The sequence below is a fragment of the Thermobia domestica genome, chromosome 3 (genome assembly GCF_964235325.1).
Source record: "Thermobia domestica chromosome 3, izTheDome1.hap1.1, whole genome shotgun sequence".
NCBI lineage: Eukaryota > Metazoa > Arthropoda > Insecta > Zygentoma > Lepismatidae > Thermobia > Thermobia domestica.
This window is the reverse complement of record NC_137456.1, coordinates 351,729,140-351,752,745: the sequence shown is the minus strand read 5'-3', so window position 1 is coordinate 351,752,745 and position 23,606 is coordinate 351,729,140. Positions and strand designations below refer to the sequence as shown.

The 23,606-nt window shown below is 33.9% G+C and overlaps 3 protein-coding genes across 3 annotated transcripts in view; 2 read left to right on the top strand and 1 right to left on the bottom strand.

Moving 5' to 3' along the window:
- LOC145681306 (uncharacterized protein C11orf42-like) overlaps nucleotides 1-7,077 on the top strand; it is a 130,239-nt gene extending 123,162 nt beyond the window's left edge. Inside the window, exon 6 of the mRNA XM_081752966.1 lies at nucleotides 6,933-7,077. The gene's annotated coding sequence lies outside the window, so the exon portion shown is untranslated. The remainder of the gene's footprint in view (nucleotides 1-6,932) is intronic.
- On the top strand, nucleotides 6,952-7,347 carry LOC145682362 (protein GVQW3-like). Its single transcript, XM_081753936.1, has one exon. The coding sequence runs from the start codon at nucleotides 6,952-6,954 to the stop codon at nucleotides 7,345-7,347; it is 396 nt and encodes a 131-aa protein (XP_081610062.1).
- Nucleotides 7,348-9,630: 2,283 nt separating this feature from the next.
- The window catches only part of LOC145681307 (cysteine-rich hydrophobic domain-containing protein 2), a 39,023-nt gene continuing 25,047 nt past the window's right edge, over nucleotides 9,631-23,606 (bottom strand). The window contains exon 4 of the mRNA XM_081752968.1: nucleotides 9,631-20,272. Within this exon, the coding sequence (XP_081609094.1) occupies nucleotides 20,222-20,272 (51 nt within the window). The 3' untranslated portion in view covers nucleotides 9,631-20,221. The remainder of the gene's footprint in view (nucleotides 20,273-23,606) is intronic.

Here is a 23,606-nt window from a genome sequence, read left to right as displayed (position 1 = left end):
TAGTGAATTTATTGTTAACAAAGACATTCACAGTTATAACACAAGAAGTAAAGACGACATTCACTTGCATGCACATAGGACAAATATATACAATAAATCAGTTACGCACAAAGGTACTCTATTATACAATCTACTTCCATCATGTATAAAAAAATCAGGTCTCTGTCAATAGCTTTAGATCCAAACTTAAAAGGTACTTGATAGAACATTGCTTTTACTCGGTTGAAGAATATGTAGAAAATAATTCGTATACGTAAAATTAAATGTATAGTAAGTAAATTAGTGAAACCATAAGAATCTATATGTAATAATAGTATGTATGTTTATGTATACTGGTATATATATAAATGACATGTCCAATTTCGTTGTATGACGATGAACGGATGCAATAAATTATCATTATCAAACCCAACTAATAGGCCAGTGACATTCCCAAAAAATACACCAATCGCATATATCGAGGAGGACTTGCAACAAGTAGACATACAAGGTGATCACCAAATAGACGAACAAAAAGATGAAACATTCTTTAGAACTGAACAAGAAATTCAGGATAGGCTGGACAAAACCAAATCACTTTTTGATATTAAATTATTTGATATCAACCCGGACTTATCGAATGAACAGAAAAAGGCTGTACGTAATCTACTTTTTAAATAAAGGGATGTCTTTTCATATACACCAACAGACATAGGCTACTTTCGTGATTATGTACAGAAGGATAGATAAATGAGCCTCTTTCCATCAGAGGTCACCTTCCATTCCCTTGCCAGTAAGGCCGCAAATTGATTTGCAAATTAAACAGCTTTTAGAAGCCAATATCATAAAAGAGACTAGTGTCAGCTCTTTCTCGTCCCCACTTCGCATGGTTCGGAAACCAAATACTTCAGAGTTCCGCCTAGTTTTGAATCTACAGGCATGTAATAAGTTTACAAAATATTTAAGCATACCATTCCAGTCCACGGAATATGTTTTATATGTACTTAGAGGCAAACCTTACATCTCGACTATCGATATAAAGTCTAGCTATTTTCAGCTATTATTGCATCCTAAGTCAAAAATACAGGTCTTTGAACTTAATCATACTAGAAAAGCGTATCAATTTCAACGCTGGTTGATGAGTCATACTACCTCAGCAGGTGCGCTGACTATAGCACTACGCATGCTTTTAGAGGGTTTATCACCTCGTATAACGGCATTTGCAGATTACCTCGTGATAGGAAGCAAAAATTGGAAACAGCAACTATCGGATTTAAAATTGCTCTTCAAAAGACTAAGAAAACATGATTTTAGAGCAGCCCAAACAAGACCCACCTATTATACTTAAAATTGGATGTCTTAGGATTTACAGTTAGTGGCAAACAGATCAAAATTTCCCCCAAAATTGCCAATAAAATAAGAAATTTTAAGAAACCAACCTCTAAAGGACCTTAAAGAGTTTTCTAGCGCGCATATCAAAAATGATACGGAAAAGGTGGGGCCATTTCAAATTCTTTTGGACAATTCAAAATTTAAATGGACAACTCAACATGAACTATTTGAGAAACATAAAATTGATATTATTCAGGCTCCATCTTTGTTTCATTTCAATCCATCATTGGAAATTCGAGTGTACTCGGATGATTCGTCAAATTCCATAGGAGGAATTTTAGCGTGTTATAACACTAAAACTAATCAGAAACGTGTTGTTTCCTAGTGTAGTCATCGTTTTACCAAAAGCGAACGACGGGCCTCAACATGGCAGAAAGAACTATATGCATTAATATATGTCCTTAGAAAATTTCGATATTTCTAACTGAATAGAAAATTCAAGTTATTTATAGACGCTAAATGCCTGGCTTCACTCGACATCCAACACGACAAAGTAGGAAAATTCACTCGCTACAAGATTTTCTTAGCAGATTATAATTTGGAAATTCACCACATTAAAAGTCAACAGCATCCTGCAGATGTACTCGCGCCGAGTCGTGAAGCTTGGGCTCTAAACCAATCATAGAAATATTTTGTTTGAGCTCCAACACATCGGAAAACTTCGGTACAATTCGTGGGGCTGCTTCCCGAGCGCACACTTGGGGACCGAAGTTTTCCGATGTGTTGGGGCTCAAGCAAAATATTTCTATGATTGGTTTAGAGCCCAAGCTTCACGACTCGGCGCGAGTACTATAGTTGCTTAGAAGACAAGCAAGACATACAGCGGGATGAAATTCACGACGCTGATAACTTTTCGAACACAGAGGACGCTAGTCTTTGCTTCTCACTCATTGGAACACACCTTTCAAATTGACCAGCCCATGACGTTACCCAATTTAGCGGATGAACAAAGGAAGGACCCTTCATTTTCAGACATTATCACTGTCTTGGAAAATAAAGAACCTAATAAATTGTCTACACTCCGTGCTGCGAAATATTTTTCTCTTAAAAATGGATTGTTATATAGAACTCAGAAACTTCCTCAATTAGGATTGCTATATTTACTTTGTATACCAAAATCTTTGCTAAGCAAATGGTTTGATGTGATTCATAACAACCCATTCGCACCCAATTTTGGATATACTTAGACGTACCAAGCGCCACTCAGAAAATATTTTCGTAACATGAAAGCTTATATAACGAGCAAAATAAGGTCGTGCAATCTCTGCCAAAAACTCAAGAAGTTACCAACCAAGCCGGCGGGCCAATTGCTCCATCATCCTCCTACTCCTATTACTACTACGTGGCAGTACGATTCAATTAGAAAAATACCGGTCAGACAAGATAATTTCGAACACATATTAGTGGCTATTGAGACGTCCACTCGTTTTTGTGTTACCAAGGTCGTAGACAACATTACAGCTCAAGAAATTGAACAATTTCTTATATATGAAATCATTCTTAAATACGGAGCTTTTTCCTACCTATATTCAGATACAGGGCCGCCCACAGGGGGGAAGTATGGCGCAAGCTGCGCCATTGAGAAAAATTTTGGGGGGGATTTTATTCTACTTTCGAAGTAGCAATTTTACTGTCGGAATAGCATTAAAACACGATTTTGAGAAGCTAATTTTCAAAAATTTTTCGGGGTAAAACCCCCGTACCCCCTCCTTTGATACTCGATGAATGAAGTACCGCGCAAGTAGCCGTATGAAAGGAAAGGTTGGTTCGTTTTAAGAAAGAAGGGCCGCCCACAAGAGGGATGAGTGGCGCAAGTTGTGGCGAGAAAAAAATTGGGGGGAATAAAAAAATTGGGGAAGAATTTTACTCTAATGTCGAAGAAGTAATTTTACTGTCGTCAGAATAACATTGGAACACGATGCGACTTTTTTTTTTTTTAATCTCGAGAATGAATCCTCCTACCCCTGCTTAGAAACTGTATGTTGCGGCATAACCGTGGGACGTAAAACTTAAAGATTTCATTTCATTTTTTTAGAAACTGTATGAATGAAGTACCGCGCAAGTTGCTATATGAAAGGATGGCGCCAAGTTCTGGTGAACAACAGTTACAAACACTCAAGGAATCACTTTCAAATTTAGATTTGAAACTTGCCTATGTTGTCTGTTGAAAATTATAAAGTGGTTTGACATAATTGTGAGCTAGTGGTAACCATACAGACAACAGCCAAATTTCAAATCTAAATTTGAAGTGAGACAGTGAGTGTTTGTAACTGTTGTCCACCTGAACTTGGCGCCTATTTTTGTGATTTCAATTCTTTTTAAGGCCACTCGTACTTGGCTCTTTTACAGGAATTTTTTGTTGGATATCACTTCTTTTTGTAGGCTAATTTCGAGAATATTATTTTCTTTTGGTATAAAACTGAATAACTTGTAACTTGCGTCTTACTTTTCATGTACAAGGGAATTATATCAATATTTTGTAAAGAAAAAATTATACTACTAATTGTAAAAAAAGAAAACCTGTGCCATACACAGTGTGTAGAAGTTTTTATACCCTTCAATATCCTTATAGAACATATTTAGTATTGTACACTACCAAGACTACTAATAAAAGTAATGCCATTTTTATAATTACTACTGCCCCTACTACTACTACAAGCATTCTATAATATTACTACAGGAAATAAAAACAACAACAAAAATAACAATTACTAGTACTATAAAAACTACTGCTACACTGGGCAATTGTTTTTAGAGGACTTGAGTTTTGAGGAGGGAAGAGATTGTTAGTTTTGGGGGGGAGTGCGCCATCAGCTTTGGGGGGGATGGGCACCCCTGTTCAGATAGACACCCTGTACATAATGCTAAGAAACTACAGAACCTAGAAAGAGCTGATTTTATAAGAGCCATTCAGGTTTTGGCTTGGAACAGACTTCAAAAACTATAAATAATAATAATAATGAATTCTTTTCTACTCTTGAGCGCTTTATTATTTTCTTCTTACTCTCTTTTTCAAAGTCAGTTCAATCTTTTAAGTTCTTCTCTGCTTTTTAGTGCGTTTTTCAAGTCAGTTATTTTTGTTTTATTATTATTCTTTTTACTTTTTCGTTATCCTAGTATTCAGTTAGATATTTAACTAAAAGGACAGTAACTGATATTATCCCACACACACACACAGCTGCTCGTGGCAGCAAACACAATTCAGAGAGAGCTGATTTCTTTATTTCGTTCTTCTAGTAGAGAATCCACACACCTCGCCGTTAGATGCCAGTACGGTCGACATTTACTGAACGAAATTGAAACTTCCAGCCGTGGTCCTTTTTACTATTCAGAGCTGATTTTTCCTTCTCTCTCCTATCTTCGACCTATTTATCTTTTTAAAGTTCCTGGTTTCGGAAACTAGGGCTACGCTGTTTACATGTGGATACAAAGCATAATCACGGCAAGTTCTTTATTAGGATGCGTCCAGATGGCGTGAGTCAATGAAAACTTGATCCCCGACTAACCAACCACCCACCAAAACCCATCATCAACAACCCTAACCTATGATCCACGCCCTCTTCTCAACTGATTCAAGAGTTTAAAACAAGGCTGTGAAATTATCACCAATCGGAATTTGAATTTCTACGGTCAATCGCTCAAGCACCTCTCTGTTATAACAACAGTGGATCTGACCTTTACGATATAAAATGGTAAAGTATTTGCCATGTGCCATACCATATTACGATGAATTTCAATTTAATTATCATATATAATTATTTCCTTCTCGAATTACAGATACTTTTCAGTGGAAAATAGAATGAAATTTGAAAGTTTCAAATCAAGGTTAAGTAGACCAACATAAAGAAAAAAAAACTAAAATTTGACTGTCTCCAAAGCCAAGTAGTATGTTCTATTGACGTTATTACAATTACAAATATCCTAAAATTTATATTTTCGTGTAATACTTTTTTTTGGGGGGCGGGTTATGTAAAGTATTTTTGGTGGGCTTATTTTTGCACGTAGAAGATTGAAATTTTGCACAAACATGCAGTCCACCGAGTAGTATTTACCAGATTTTTTTTCAGATTTCTGCGTTAAAACAGGGGGATACAGAAGAGCTAAACTTTGAAAAAGGGAAATTTTTACGAAAAAATTCCTTTCACGGGATTTTCCCGCCTTAGATATATGATCGGGACACGTGAATGGTACCGCCTGAAAGGCAGTTCTATTCTGAAGAGAATGATGGGCGAAACATGACCCTAGAGTAATTAGAGATTTCTCAGAGAATGTTTAAAAATTTCCCTCTGTATACGGGAATATGGGACATTGTCGGTATATATATATATATATATATATATATATATATATATATATATATATATATATATATATATATATATATATATATATATATTTTTGGTGGGTTTACTTTTGCACCTGGAAAATTGGAATTGTGCATAAACATTCAGCCCACCGAGTAGTATTTATGAATTTTTTTTTTTTTAGATCTCTGCGTTAAAACAGGGGGGTCCAGGGGGGCTACAAGTTGAAAAAAGGATATTTTTATCCCAAAAATCCCGTTTTTCCTCATTTTCCCGCCTTAGATACATGATGGAGACACGTGAGTCATACCGCCTGAAAGGCAGTTCCATTCTGAAGAGAATGATGGGCGAAACATGACCCTAGGGTTATTAGGGATGTCTCAGGAAATTTTGTACTTGAGATCATGGTGTTTTACGGTAATTTGGGGCATGGTGGGAATTCCTGATAAAATTTCTCCTGCCCTTGTTATTCAAGATAGAAACTTGAAATTTGGCACACACATTTAGTATACCAAGTACTATTTATCAGATTTTTTTAGATGGCTACATTCACACAGGGCCGCTCCAGAGGGGCCCAAAATGCGAGAAAAAAATTTCCCTCCGAAATTTTCCCTTTGACATCATTTTTCCCGCTCCTGGTATATGGTATGAGCATGCAAGTGGTATCATTTGAAAGCCAGCTCCATTCTGAAGAGAATGAGGTATGAACCATGATCCTAGGATAAATAGTGACGATGCAGTAGCTGCTTGACTGAAAGTCTAAAAAAATAGCCCAAAAAACCGGGTACCGGAAAGGGTTAAAAAATTAGGAACACTAAAAAAATCAGAATGATTGCAATAAAATGAAGTGAAATATACAACGGCATATGGTTTCCTTACCTAACAGTGTAGCAGACGTATTGCTTGAAACCAAAATTGTGACTTTTGGAACCTTGTACTTTTGTTGACAACTCGAGGACATTTCTCAAAACTATTGGTCTTGTAATATACCGTATTTTTTTTTTCTTATCGAAACAAATCGAAAAAATATCGTGAAGCAGAAATACTAGAATAACAGTTAAAATCATTTGTAAATACTAACGCTGATACCTCTAATTTGTAGTGATTTTATGGTATGTAGGAGGAAGTATCTTAAATTTTTAATTATCATCAGGAAGTTATTAAGATATGATGATGAAATTTTGTCCGTGTTATATTTGGTTCTTACGTGCATAATGTTAAGGAAATTAGCTCCTAATGATTGTTTATTTTTCATAGGGTGTGCCAAAAGTGCAAGATGGATAAGATTGAGCCTCGCAGTGCGATAAAGTTCCTGTGTTTGAAGGATAATAATGCCAGACAAATTCATGACGAGATGAAGGCTGCGTATGGCGATGATTGTCCATCTTACGACATCATTGTAAAGTGGAAAAGGAAATTCCAAATTGGTCATATGTCCCTCACAGACGACCAAAGACCAGGAAGATCATCCGTGACAGACGATGCGGCCACTGTGAACAAAGTGCAGTGTTTAATCCTCGAAGACAGACGGGTAACCATTCAAACGATTATGAATGAGACTGGTCTCAATTATGATAGTATGTGGAAAATTATCCATGACGAACTTCTCATATCTAAGGTATCTGCGCACTCGGTTTCTCGTTTGCTAACACCTTTCATCTCTTTCAGCTGATTCATCTCAAGTTGCTGTTGACAAAAGGGGCGTGTGGCTACCAGGTATTACAGCATCCGCCTTTATTCTCCCGACCTCGCAGCCAGCGACTCTTCTTGTTTTCCCAATCGAAGAATCTATTGCGTGGTGGCCATTTTGACAACACAGATGACGTCATTCATGAAGTGGAATAATAGTTTAAAGCACAATGTGCAGACTTCTACAATGACGGTATTCGTAAATTTAAGGAACGTTGGGAGAAATTTATAAATCTGGGTGGGGACTGCACAGAGAACGGTTAACAACTACAAATGACTGTATCCTGATTTTTTACTATGATAATTAAAGCTTTACGATACCCCCTCGTATAAGTGCAAAATATTTGATTTTGAGAAGTTTTACAGTACTATTACAAAGACTAGTAGTTTTAAGAAATAGGCTTCCTCATCCATTCTCAGCGCTTCAACAGAGTCAAATTTGATCTCACTAATGTGTTTTCTATGAAATGAAAATGAAAGTTCTTGTTTCACGTCCCACACTTACATTCTTCACACTAAAGGAAATGAGGATGAAGTGATAGGTAGAATGATGATGTGAGCGGAAATGGAAACTGACATATGTTGTTCGGGGATCGAATCAGGCACCTTCAGCATCAGAAGTAAGCGCTCTACCACTGGGCCACCATGTCCCACATATGTAATTTGTTTACTTTGACAGCAATGCGAAGTTAAACTAGGGTTTCTGTATTTATTTACAATGTAATACCTTGACTCCATCTGTTCCTTGTAATGTTCAAATCGAGCTGATAAAAAAAATTGAAACACTGAAAAAAAAAAAAACAGAACAACAACATTATCAGAATGATTGCATTTTATTTAATTAGTTTCAGTCTAACCTTCAATTAATACTAAATCATCTTTGTTTTAAAAATATTTAACACAGAATAACGTAATCCATTCTTTATAGTATTGTTTTCTTTAAAAGTAATAAAAGGTAGAACTGTTATGTCTGTGGTTATCAATTACTCCCCCCTTGCAGCAATTTGAATACAAAGGAATATATGTTATACATAAATAATTTTAAAAAAAAGTAAAAATCTTATTTCATACAAACACAGTATAACTTCTCTTCTTAGATACTAACTCCAACTGGAAAATATAAAATCTACAAACGCTTTCATTTTATTAATATTATTATTATTATTGAATACATTATGTACAATTACGTAACAAAATATATTTGTAGTATATATTGAGATTCATTTTTTCTTCTTTTTTCAAAGACATATTTGCATTTATCAGACTTCCCTATCGGTTGCAAAAACTATATTTTATCTCATTTATCAACAGAAAATTAAATAAAACGTCTCAACATTTATGTTTCGTCATTAAGCAGGGAATAATCATTGAAAAAGATATAACTATAAAATGACACAAAAAGATCTCATATGTTAAAGCTTCCACTGTCTGTTGCAGAACAGTTTTTCTTTTCTCCGTATCACAATTCAACCTCGATTACGGAATTTTTTGAAATGTTCCTCGACAGACTATAAGTATTATAAATATTAATATGTCTATTTTGAATGGTAAATTAAGTGTAGACTGACAAATGTACATCCCATGTGTATCACATGCCAAGTATATAACAAAAATACCGGTACGTTATTTCTTTTATTTTTGCAACATTAGTTCAAAATTTCAAAATGTTCAAAATTTTAAGCTACAAAAATTGTTCCTTTCATTAGTCACATGAGTCGTTGAGATTGTTGCCCAAAATGCCTCTATTAGTGTTTATCATGCATTTATTTAAATTGTTTTAAATATTAATAAATTAAATTAGTTACAGTATTTGCTGTAAGCAAAATGCCACGAATATGAGTCGGAAATTGCCTGTTTTAACTTGAATTATTTTAAAAAGATGTTCATACTAACGCCGGATATATTTTACTTCAACTACATATTTAAAAAATCATTTCAAAACACAAAATTTTTAAAGTAAAAATTGTTTTTGAAGTATATTTAAATTGAATTAAAGATGAGAAGACTCTTGATATTTATCCGGCAGCCATATTGTCTCGATCTCTCCCACAAAACAAACAAGCGAAAGACTAACACTTCCTGTCCAATTCACTATTTCAACCTTATTAATACAAAATTTTGAAGTCATTAATACATCAGCACTTTTGAACACGAGGGATTAACAATTCAACAGGTCCTGACAGTAATTCACTTGATCCACAACTGACAGTTAATATCTGACGGTCAAGCCCATGGGCAAATTATTATTATAATTAAAAAAAAAAAAAAAAATCGTAACTTTTATACAATGTGGCTACCTGAAAGCTATAATAATGTTAAAGAGATATTTCAATTGCATTTATTTTCACCATCATTCAGAACGAAATTCCAAATGCTTACAAAATTGATAGGGAAACTTGAGTTAAATTTTGACATATCTTAATTGTATATACGGAAGCTTTAAAAATTCGATCTTTTTTTGTCACTTAGTTTAGTTATCTTCCATTAATTGAAATACAATTAGCGCCTACATCTGAAGAATAAGTACAAGAAAATTACAATATATATATATTTGACAAGGTATACTATTAATGAAGGAAATAAAGCCAGGTTATTCAAAATGCAACGTTAAAAACACTCAGATGATTCTATGACCAGACGTTACTGTTGGACTTTATACACATCGAAGTAAGTAGACACAAAGGGTGCTCAGAAGCAATATTAAACGTTTTCAGCGTTTTTTTATATCTGTTCTAGAAGAGAGAAAAGAGGATTACAATTATTATAATACGATACCGATATCTCGGAATCTTTTAAGGTTCAAGAAATGAAATTCGATAGTTCAACTTGTCATTTAAAATAATTAGATACGTGTTTCACCATTTTTTTTTTATATATGATCTAGAAGGGAAGAGATGAAGGTGGGAAGAAAAAAGAAGCGGGATCACAATTATTAGAATAAGATACCGTAACTCGGAAACTTGAAAAAAAGTTACAGGGTTATAATATGGTATTTTTTTACACGGAGTCCAACTGACGCTTTACAGTCACTTTCCCGACATTTTTTCCCCTTACTATTTTATCTCTCTATCTCATGAAGCGCTCGCTCATTTACTTAACGCCGCTAGTTCTTTACCTTTGTCGATCAAAAAGATGAAAGTGAAAATTACAACCTTATACAACAGGCTACTTACGATTACCATTACTTATATACCCATTAACTTTTTTTTCTGAAATTAGAAACTGTGCCTTCTGCCGTGAAAAAAAAAAAAAAAAAAACTCTTGGCCTTAAAGCAGCTGATTTCAAAAAACTTTCTGTTCCTAACATAACATTATGAGAACATAAAAAAGAATTCACTATTAAGAGTTATTATTATATGAACATATTTTATTGCTCTTATTATAGTGATTGCTGCACCCTAGCGTCATCATGTAATCTCCAATAACGTCTGGTCTCGTAAGAACGTGTACGTGCAACTATAATGTGTTCTCCTGTGAAGAAAGCCAACATAGTATGTTTCTGCTGAGGAAATAAATTCATAAAGATTACAATATGTCGTATTTCAAGCTTATGCATCAACAATATCATTGTAAACATAGTTAAATTTTAAGAAACAAGAAAAAAAACCATAATGAGATCAAAGTTATTCGTTTCAACATTATACCTAAATATTATTAACAGATAGTTGTGCATTTAGCTGTCGAGAAGTTCATAGTTTCTACATACACACACTTAAAAAAAAAAATGAATATCAATTCTCTTCCCATTTTCAGAAAATCTACAAAAGAAACGTCTTCCCTTTCTTTGTGTCCAAAACAAGAAATACAACGTGAGTCATAAATCGCTTGACACAAGCAATTATTCAGTTGTTAATTGACTAGAGTAGAATTATCTGATGGACGTAAACATGTTACGGTAAGATTAAACTTGTTACATCTGTAATTTAAGTAAGTTTACAATGAGTACTATTTAAAAAAAAAAATATCGTGTGTTCGTGCTTCAAAATTGGTGGTTACTTGACCACAATTACCCAACCGGGTGTGATTGAGTTATTTTGTGCAGCGTTTTCTGAACACTGTACTTCCTTCTTGACAAGTAATCCGTAAGTTGGACTGGCTTTTGTACAGGATCTTCCTAAACCAGGTAGACCGAAATGTGTGACTACAGAAGAAAATCTTACGGCTATAGCGCAATGTTTTCTGAAATTTCCGATTAAAGCAATTTGGAAAGCATCCACTGAATATATAAGATGTTTTGGGAATAAACCGACCAACTTCGCACATGTGTATAAGAAAAAAAAAGAAAAAAAAAATCTGGAACTTTAGTCGGAAACGTTTAATTACGAGACGAGGTAATTTGGTCGCAGCGCTCTTTCCTTAAATTGGCCCCATCTCTGTAATTAGCTGTTTCCGATCAAGGTCACAGATCAAGTTTTTTCTTGTATCAAGGTCTAGAACACATATGTAAAGTTTGCTGCTTTATTCCCGGAACATCCTGATGTGTTATAACACAATCTGTAAAAAAAATTGATAGTTCTGTAGTTTCAAATGCATTTTGTCAAATGACTTCTGACTCACCCTGTATTATAACCACTCAATTTTATTGTCTTAATACTACAAGAAGTGTCCCTGACGATTGAAAGTGTAAATCTCGTGAAATTTAATTGCTAACACAAAAGTTCCATTTAGTAATTACACAAGACAATACTTGCAACGAATATGTGCATGAATGAAACTAATAATCATTGTATATGTATTAGCTATTCATAATGAGTATCAAATTTTATGAGATACTCCTCTGTAAATATTAGATTCTGTTTATTAATATTATTATATTGATCCTGTTGTCTGCATCATTAAATTGATTGCAGATCATAGTTCAAATTCCGATTCAATTCATCACCAATTGAGGAGAAAAGTTAAATTCTGATACAGAATTCGCAAATGAATATCCTGTCTGTAGGGTACTTTGCAAAAATACTTATATTGCATTGCAATGTATATAATCAATGGAAACTTGTTAAAACTCCTTTTCTTTGCTTCTGATCGAAATCTGAAATTAAACTATACGAAATTTGACTCTATTTATCGCCTGTTCCACTTCCGTGTACATCAAACTGAACTTTATACACGCTGTTACTGTTATTACTCCGTGAATTAGCTACTTCTACAAATTACGTAATTCCTGTGCAATTTGGGGTCGGTAGTTTAAACATATTTTGCTCTATTATGAGGAAGTACAACAGCCAAATTTGCTGCTAAGAATTCATTTAATGAATAAGACAAAACAGCAACCTAATTGTATCTCTGATATGTTAAACTGTTACAATTGCTACGTTCAAGACCACATTTTTACTCTTCATTCTGCTTTGTTTTAAAGAAAACCGCTATCACACTTCGAAAGGTGATATACATTACATGAAACGACAATACACGCACGCATGAAAAGAAAAAAAAAAGAAAAAAAAGTCTAATAAACACGGATTGGGAATCCCACCTTTCTGAGCAATAAGCTGCCAAAACTAGTTTCTCCGCATACTGTTCCCTTGTTCTTTCAAGTTCCAACAAAATCTATCACACTTTTACGATAGTTATGTCCAATATTTTGGCCATTTCTATGGAGATTTTGTTGTTAAACTAAGTGATAAACGTATGTTTTTCTTCCGGAAGAGGAACAGGGATAGGATAGTTTACTGTAAGTAGAGCATTCAATCTTTGTAAAGAACAACTACTTCGTACAGTAAATCCTCCATTTAACAAACTAACTAGGGCAAAAGGGTGTCCGTAAAATCGGAAATCCGTTAAATCGCAAATTGTATTTTAAATAACATTTAAAATAGGATATTCCACCTAAAATTGTGCTGTAATGTAAATGTGAGGTGCAAACTGTATTAGTTAACATAAAAAGTCCTTTCAAATACATATTTTGAAGGGTGAAAGCTCTTTAAGTTTCAATGTTGTTGTTTCTTAGTAATCAAAGATCTAAACTCCCTTTATTGTTTATAGGCCAACACTTCTGAATCCGAAGATCTCTCTACATATACGGTGACGTCTGTCTGTTAAATCGGAGGTATACTGTATTCTCATAGTTGTTTTAGATATTTTTCTTTTTTTTTAATGTATTAACATATGATCATTATTTTACAAAAACCCTTCAGAGGACACTTCAATACTATAAAGTAATAAACACAATGCTTGATGGAGCACAAAATAATGACAATAGTCTTGCTTGTGCGGATATTATACACACAAATTTCAAGTCTGGAAAAAGCCATACTAACGATAAACAGAAGAGTTGAGGATACATTTTATCTGAACACTATAATCTCCGTTAAATTTTAAGGTTAGTTTTATAGTTTTAAAAAGCGCAGATTTTTAAGATGTAAGATAATACACTACTTTTTATTCATTTATCTTCCTTTCTTCTTCAATGGAAGAGAGATTTTGGCTTTTCATTTATCGATTTCTACTACCAGACTACTTCGCTTTCAAAAATTCAGAATCCTAACTTCCCATATACTGCAACAGGCGACACTTGCAAGAAGTGGTTTAGTTTCAGTCTATTTAACTTAAAATTCGCATCACCTTACTTTTGTCAAATTTCATACAAACAAAAGCAAAACCAAAATTTGGAGGAAATTTTAAGTTCATTATCAATGGGGTGTTACTGCCGACTGTAACTGGGAAAAAAATCGAACCAAGACTTCAGGGAAGTACAACTATATGGCATCTTGCTGCCATGACCTTAACTAGTTGTACCAGATGACTTAATTTACACATTTGGAGTTTAAACGAACATTAGAGAATGTTTCAGGGCAACCACATATTCGAAATTTTAAGTTTTTATACGAACTAAAAACCCGAAATAATTAGAGCTTTATTAGAATTATTAGCTTATTAGAAGAAATCTTCGATAAAATTATTTTAAAATTACATAATGATATGTCTTGGAATAATGATCTTCAATTTTAAATTTTTTTAAAAAATATCATAAAAATTGGGCTTTTAAGCTAACAAGTTAAAGCAGTGAACAAACTTACGAAGTGTTTTGAAAAATAACGCAATTTGTACGAAGTTATCCTCACAACCGAAACAATATTCCGTTCGTACAACATGATGCCACTACAAACGTCTCACAAAATCTTGAAATTATATTTCGCAGTATTTTGTCAATTTCAGGGAGCGAGGCTCTCCAAATTTTAATTTTACTCCGAATATACCCTTAACGAAAGTTTTCCAGATTTGAAACTTTTGTGTTACATCCAAATAGTGCAGCAAGAGATCTGTCCACCCAATAGGACCCTTTACTTTTGCACTTTTATTTCACTCCTGGCTTTCTTACTTTTCGCTGAATCTTAACATTTCCCAGTCAATGTTTAAGTATTAAGAAATTTAAAGAATTGTTGTGCATTTTCAGTTTAACATAGCAATTATTTAAATTAGACATTCCGTGTTAAAACTTTCGTACACAAAGTTTCCTCCTTAAATTTGTTTCTTTTGAATTCAATCCTTAAAGAAAGAAAGAGAACTCTGTCAACATAAAAGAAATGTGAAAAAATACTTCGATGATTTAAATGTAAATATACCTATCTATGTATGTATATGTATATATATATATTTCTATTTATATATGTACACATCAACAATCAGCTACTTGGTGCTATGACAATTCTGCAAAGTACATAACATTTCAATGTTAACATTTAGTTATCTTAGATTTTCATAAAATACAAGTTTCAAAAATAGCTTCGATTATTATTTTTTCTTTTACTATCTTTTACTTAATTTACGTTGCAAAAAGAAATTTATCTATTTATATTATTATTATTATTACTGTTGTTACTGCCAAACATGTGAAAAAAATACTGTAAAAATAAAAAAAATGAAATAAACGAACTACATGGTAAACAAAACAAATATGTACAACTTATTATTATTAGTTTCACATCAAAAACGAGAAGCAATTCTCTTTTTACTAGAAAACTTTGTTATTAATCACACGCACACAAGAGGAAAAACAAGATCCAATGGAATGACGTTTAATTTGCAATTTTTGACGCTTAATTTTGTGACGGCTTTAGGTTTTTATGAAAGATTCAGAAGGAAAAAAAAAATATGGTTCTCGGTAAAAAGCAAACAGAATTTTAATGTACACAAACTATTTTTTGAGAGACAAACTTTATTTTTCTCAATACCTCGAGACGAACTTATTTTGAAACATAATGTACTCGTATTTTCAAAATGTAGAGGAAGAGAAACAAAAAGACATGAATTAATGTTACTTAATGACGTAATAGCATGCATTTTATTAATAATTAAAAACTGAAAATACTCTCACTCACTGAAACACCCAAAGATGGCGAATTAACACTAAGCTTCAATGAAGCTTTATTTTCTTCATGCGTGTATTTCTAGGAGGAGTGAACTAAAACAGCACATGAAGAAAATAACAAAGCGTTATTGAGACGCGGTGTCAATTTGCCGTCTAAATTGAAGTACTTCATTTAGTATTTCAAGTTTTAAATATGAATTAATGGTAGTTGTTTTGAAGTTCCTTATCACTAAGATTCTGTAAAGCCATTATCTGCAACTTAATATGGGATCAGACATAAAGCCTCACTTCCCGCATTAAAAGCAAAGCAAAAATTGAAGTAATCCTACTGTGAAAATCCACTAACTAGCGGGAATCGTAACGTATAAGAATTACTCAGCTCATGATAAGTTCCCTGTCAGGGATAACAAAATAATAAACTTTGCTACAACGATGATTGTCCTTTGATTTCTGAAAAATTTAGACAAATTGAAACCATTGATTTCTGAAAAATTTAGAGAAATCGAAATACACAAACAAGAAAGAAAGAAGAAAAAAAAAAGAGTTAATGTCAATAGACATCTGCATGACAAGGGGTTGTTTTTTAACAACGGCCTTAAGCTAAAATCCGAAAGAAAAACTATGTATGCTTCTTTTTCTGCCATGTAAATCTCTGTCTACAAAATAATAGCATATTTAGGGAATACCCAGTTCTCCTACGGTATCAGTGTGGATTCAATTAACATGCTATTTTACAAAAGAAGTGTGGCTCATCCTTGAAGTAGAAATTTCCTATCTTTACCCAAGTTTGTTCTTCCGTCGGTAGGGGGATAAATAGCTAGCGTTTCCACCTTTTGTGCAGATCACTCTTCATTTCTCAATAGGAGCTTATGTGTTTAGATTCCACGTTAAAATGTAAATGGAAGCAGACAGACTGCATCTGACCAGCCAATCTTTCACTTCACCCAGAGACACTTAATTTCTAAGCTGCAACTTTGGGATTTACACAAAACCTCCGTGATAAATAGAACAGATATCTGTGTTGAATTAGGATGTCATAATACATTTTGATTCTTAACAACAGTCTAAATTCCAGCCTAGAGAACCAAAGAAAAAAAAATCTTTATGCCTATAAGGAATTTTTCTTTCGTCTTAGAAATCCATAAGAATGACGTGAAGAGTAAGTTGACAACTACTCTCCCAAAACTATATCCAATAAAATCATTAATTTTTGACACATTGTGTGAATATCTTAATATACCGTATTTGCACGAATATATGCCGCACCTAAACAAATTACAGAAAAAGTAAATCTCGAATATAGGCGACATTACTAAATTTAAAAGAAAATTCAATTAGACAGTACTTTCAGTTGGATCTCACCTTCCCCTTCAACTCTCGCATAACTAAGGGTGACTCATCAACAACAGAACAGGTTTCACGTATTGGAAGGTCTGGTGACACGACTAATTTAAGCGACCTTGTAAGGAAGTTCCAACTTGATCGTTTGGTTTCTGAGCAACGATAGGAAAGGAGCGTACTAGTTGCACAGCGAAATTGAAACTATGCAAAGGAGCACGGAAAGCGGGAAGCTGGACGCAGATTTGATATTGATAAATTAAAAAAACCATAGGTGGTGTACACGTGAAGAGAAAGTCTTAAATAGTTTGAAAAATCGGTGTTCATTTCGAGGGCAAAATGCAAATATCCAGATGTGGAAAGAGATTTGCTTGATTTTGTAGTTTAAAACAGGAAATGTGGATATGGCATTAGAACTGAAATGATTCAAACTGAAGGCTGCAAAATACGTGTACATGTCATTTTGAAACTAACGATTCATGATCTGAGGGGGAAAAAATCTCGATTATAGGCCGCACCAAAATTTAGGGAAAAAAGTGCGGCCTATATTCGCGCCAATACGGTAATCACGCGCTTCCGAAGAACCAATATATTAATACTAGGTTTATACATAGAACAAGGCATTGTCAATTTTCCTCACAAGATATTTAAAGGATTTCAAAACTCATATAACAATGATAATTAAGCGACAAAATAGGGCGCTCATATCAATACAATCTTTGTTGAACTGAAGCTGCACAAGGATTTCCGTAAAACGGTGGGACAAACACTGCATTTTATCTTGTTAAAAGAGAGCTCAAGTTTCGGAATCGCTTGTTTCGCCACGTCATCCAGATTTCGACGTACCTTGACATCATTCCCCTATTTTCGCTCGACTATCATGACTATATCAACTAATTTTAATATAATTAATTGAAATATTTGTAACACAATTTCCCACACAGACAGTGTTTCATGCTTATTATTATAATTTTCGTATTGCACATCAGAAATATAAACAACAAAAAATAAAAACAAAAATTTCTTAGTGTTTACCCAAGCTGCTTTCAAAAGATAGTATTACTCAATACAATTCGCAATAGAAGGTACAATATACCAGTGATCATTTTAACGTTAAAAGCTATGACCACCTTAGCAAACGTTATTCTTTTTAAAATTATTAAGCCTCCGTTGGTAACAGGAGTGACGCGTAACCCCATCTCTCATTATTTTGTTGTTTAATATTAGAAATCTCACATTTTTCGCGCCTTCATGTAAACTTCAGAAACACGTTTGTTCATTAGCGTCTGTGTTCTTTCGTTATTTTTTAATAAACGATGCTTTGATTAGCGAATTGTGTTTCTAGTTTAAGTTATTTAAAATAGTAAAGTTAGTTAAAACAAAAAGATATTTGCATTGGATAATAACATAAAATACATATTACCTAAGAATAGAATACTAGGTCAATATTATGGACTTTATTGATGAAAGCACAAATAAATATATCTCTAGTGACTGTCTTGTAGTAATCTGATTGGATCTTAAAAATACCATAAATTCTGATTTGACTATCACTCTCCTTTTCACGTATGATCCCATAGAGTATGCATACATGGTCCAACTAGTCGGGAAACAAAACAAATACTACCATATTAAATTATATAGCTGATCAAGCCAGCTGAAATATATGATTCTATTTTCTGTTTTGTATCTAGCACAACTTTCTTATTTCTCCAGAGATTAAGGAGAAATTAACAAGAAATTAACATGGAGTTAACTAAATGATCATGTTTTCTCTTATTAGAACAACGGTACCTAGTAACAAACACATATTCCAGTACTTGGTAAATTGTAATTTAACATTAGCAATTCTCTATACCATTAGTACGTGGAAAGGCAAGTCGCGGAATAAACAAACATTATTAATATCCTCAGAATGAATTATAAATAAAACGCTTACAAAGAGTTCCTACTATCACAATATTAACGCTGTCTTCCTTCGCGTGCTCAAGATATGTTTAATACTTTTTGTCAGTCGAAAACTCCGGATGTATTACGATATTAAAATAACAAAATCATGTCTACATTAATAATTTATAATGGAATTTAAATTCTGTATGGTATTAATTATAAATGTTATTTCATCTTATGCTCTATCTTGTTAATTTATCAAAGTGGGAAAATCAAAATTTATTTTTACTGTCACATTCACTTACGAATATAGAATTTAACTTGTTATAAATGCAATGCATATACAATTTCTACTAAGAGTACTACTACAACAATTTTCAGTTTGTAATTCTCTACTCATTACGTTCAACATATCCCTAAAGCCGTCACTGCATAATAGATTAACATAAACATTAACCGTTACAAATTCTGTTGGAAACAGAAAAGTGACCAATACGAAAATGGTAATAACATATATTTATAGATTTTTGAGAGAAAGTATTTTCTACACGCATATAGTATATTTCACTTCTATCTCTATGTATATAGTATCTGTATGTACGTGTCTATATATGTGATATGATTCTACAAGAGGCACAGTTACCCAATACGAATGATAGTGAGAAAAACAGTAGAACAAGTGCTTCGAGTGTGCAACGAGACAGGTCAAAACAAGCAGATTAGTTATACATCCTTTGTACAAAGCAGTTATATATAGTTATTGTATTCTAATATTACAGAATGTGTGAAAAAACTTCTTTCCTACAGAATCATGAAGTTTATCTTCTATCAGAAGCTGTTGGGTGACCTCACAACGCACTTCAAGAGCGGAGCAGATGCGTTTCATCCAAGTCATTGCCAAGTTCTTTACGAATAAACTATCACAACACTTAAATTTATTTATTTTTTCTTAATAATAGATAACCTGAGTGCACTTTTCTTTATATATATATTTCACAAATTGTCAACTAAATAATCTTAGGTATTTTGTCCATTGTTATATTAAGTATGAGCTCATTTTGCTATACACTTAAATAAGCACCAGTGTGTGTATATATATATTTGATGTGACTACCTATCCATCAACTACTCTGTTGAGGCACTGCGCTTTGTTTTTAATATTCTTAAGAATGCATTTTGTAACAAAAAACAACAGACATGGTGGCACGTTTCGACAAGATTTCTTCTCCTCCTTCGTTTCTCCACCGTGAGAGCTTTCCAAGCTTGAAAAAGCATCACGTTAACAGAACAAAGTATTTGCACACGCATTCAAATAGCTTTAATCAGGTCGGTAGATGGGGAGTTTTGGAATGAATTCAACCAGGAGCACCTGGAAAAACAAGTAAATTAGCATTTTATTGAAACTTTTAAGGGTCTCTCTACTCCTCCAATGAAAAACAAGTAACTTCTGCATAGGGAAGCACCAGAAAAAGGATGGAAATAACTTACCATGTTGGCCCTTCAATGTTCTTTTCTAGTAGTCATTTTTTGTAATTTCTGTGTGTGTTCCGTCCAAAGGCAGGTTCTGGCCCATTTATCCTAAAGTAATTACATGTACAGTCAGCGACAAAAGTTCTTTCCGTTTGGTAAAATTTATTTTGGAAATAACGGTGGTATGGCTGGAATGTACATTATACATTCTTTTTAATATTACATTCTTTTTAATTTATTGAAAACTACTCAAATTCTCCTCCCATTCTGAAGTTATTTAGGAAACTAATTTCATCAAACGGAAAGAACTTTTGTTGACGAATGTACCATTAAGTCACTAACGCAAGAGAAGGGTGCATTTCTTTGAATCAAATACAAACTAACGGAAAGTTATATACAGATAATTACGTAAGTAACGGAAATAGTTGAAACGTGTATCTGCAGTTTAACAGATCAATATGAGCTTTCATCGGGAATAGAACGTGAATCTCTCGCGTGAAAGGTGCATATGCTAGTCATAAAGCCAAGAGAGAGCTCTAAAGAGGACAAACTGTGGAAATGAAATCTTTCAGTTTAACGTCCCACGATTACACCCTTTAGGTTAAGGGAGACAAATGATTACGACAACTGAATGATGAAGGAATCGGTTGAGGATGTGGGAGGAAACGGGAGTTCCCTGAGAAAACCCACGGACATAATGGTCCCCCCACACACTTACTTGGCCGGGGACCGAACCAGGGACCCCAAGCACCAGAAGTAAGCACTCTACCAGAAATTCTCTCTGACCTGCGAACACTACCATTTCTACTTAGGTTTAGAAAAAAGAAAGAAAAAAAAAATTTAATCGGCCTTCACTATCCCGAAAGCTGTTTAATGCTCTCTTTTTTGGATCAAAAGATCCAATATATTTCAATTAAAAAATTTTCTTGTAGGCCTTATATCTGCAGAACTACATATAGTGTAGCCAAACCCAAACTATCACTTAACTCAGTATGATGTGCTTATTCCGTAGAAAATACGAAAATTCGATTTAGGGGCCGTTCAAAAATTTTGTGGCCCCTGGTCCAAAAACTATTTATTGGCCAAGATCGCAATCTTTTGATCCATTTTTTGGATCATTCCTAATTTTTCTTTTTAATATACTGTAAACAGAATCAAGTTTTCTGAATTTGTAATACAATAAAACAATGATAACAAATAATAATTACATAACAAATAATAATTAATCTTTAATACGTTGGCATTCTGAAACTCATAAACAAGTGAACATATACCATAATTTGACCGATCTGCTTAATTACAACTAAGAGACAACTTAAACAATCTTCTTCGTGTGCAGTTTTAAAAATATTTATTTTAATTGTTCTATTTCTTTCAAAGCTTGAAGTTTTTAACATCTTTCACTGCTCATCAATTTTCTTTATTTCTAAAGATATTTATGATTTTTCACTCTTTTTAAAGTCTTAATCATTGGTGTGTTATTCATGGGCAGGTAAAACAAACCCCTGACTCTTTATGAAATACTGTATAGCAAATTATCCTGACTTTCAGCATATTTTGAAGAAGTTTCAAGGTCAGTGTGAACTCTGTACACAGAAACTTTTGTAAAATATAGCAGGAGATATTTTGAAGCATTTCCCTGACTTTGAAGGTCAGTATGAAGCCTGTATACAGAAACTCTTACGAAGACATCCACAGAGAAGCAAACACCAGGCATACCGGTGTGTGAGAGGAATCGCTGCACAGTGAAGAAGATTGTCATTAAGAACCGTACAACTGACTGTACAACTTAGCATATGAAACGACCTTTTTCCACAATCACAATCCGACAAGAATTTAGTAATACCAATTATCCGCGAACGGTGATTTTGAAACCTCTGATTACCGCCGCCAAACTGGAGAAGATGTGTATCGAGTGCATGAAACATGAATTGCCAATGTGTAGAAGAAAACAGTATTGTTCGATGCGTCAAATTCCTGCTTGCTTCCAACAACAGATTGGGTTGTGCATAAGGAAACTCTTAAGATGCGTATACTCTCATTCACCCACCTTCTACCGTTACTCTTAGCAGAGGATTAATTGATTTTATTCTTACACTCAAAGAACGAATTGAAAACAATGGAATGAGAGCTTTCAGTTTAACGTTCCACGATTATCCCGTTAGACTATGGGAGACAATGATTAAGGCAAGTGGGGGAATTGGCGGAATGAGAAAGTGGAGGAAACGGAAGTACTCCGAGAAAACCCACGGACAAGATGTTGTCCACCACAAGCTTACTTGGATAGGATCGAACCAGGAACGCACCAAAGGTAAGATATCTACCACTAAGCCACCGTACCCCAAAGGACGAAGTGAATTACTCTAACTGGACATATCAGGTAACCACGGACGGTAAAGATATTTCATACCAGTGGCAAAGTCCTCCAAGATAACAATGCGTCAATACACAGATCCAGACGTGGTTGCAGAAACATCAAGATAAACTTCAACACATCCTGTGGCTTTCTCAACGCCCGGACTTCAATATTATTAAACATCTACGCTCAGTTTTAGAGCAGAAGTCAGAAGCAATCATCTCTATCTCACTGACACAACTGAGTCCTGCACTGTACGGACAATGGTTCACTATTCTTCTGAAACAACTTACGAATTTATCCCTCAATTTCATGGCAAACACGAGCTCTACTACAGGTGAAGAATGTTCCAATTCCGTATTAATCTGGTAAGCTGTATTTTGTTAAGGTGTTTCAATTATTTTGATTATTATCTGTATATTAAGCATTTTGAGACAAACCAAGTAGCAGTGTCTTGTGCACAGCACGTGAAGGTGTTTGGTCTGTTCTTTTTTAATATTTCTGATCGTCGGTAACGATACACCTACTGCCTTCGCTATTCTTTCTAATGCTTTTTCAACACGAACTGTGAAGGCACCTTCGCAAGCCTGTATCTCCATAAATTTAATCACATTTCCAATCAACTCTCTAGCCTGCGAGTGGATATTTTGTCCTTTACTTTGGAATTTCTGACACTCATTGTCACGTTAATTCAATATAACGCACAAACTATTTACACTAATCTATTCACACTACACTAGACAAGAGTATGATAATATCACCATCGTAAAAACGAACACACAATTTTCCATTTGCCAACACACTAAACGACTTACTCCAGACAAGTTGGAATAATCGCGGTTGGTAACACCTGCCCATCCGTTGTATTCAATCAATT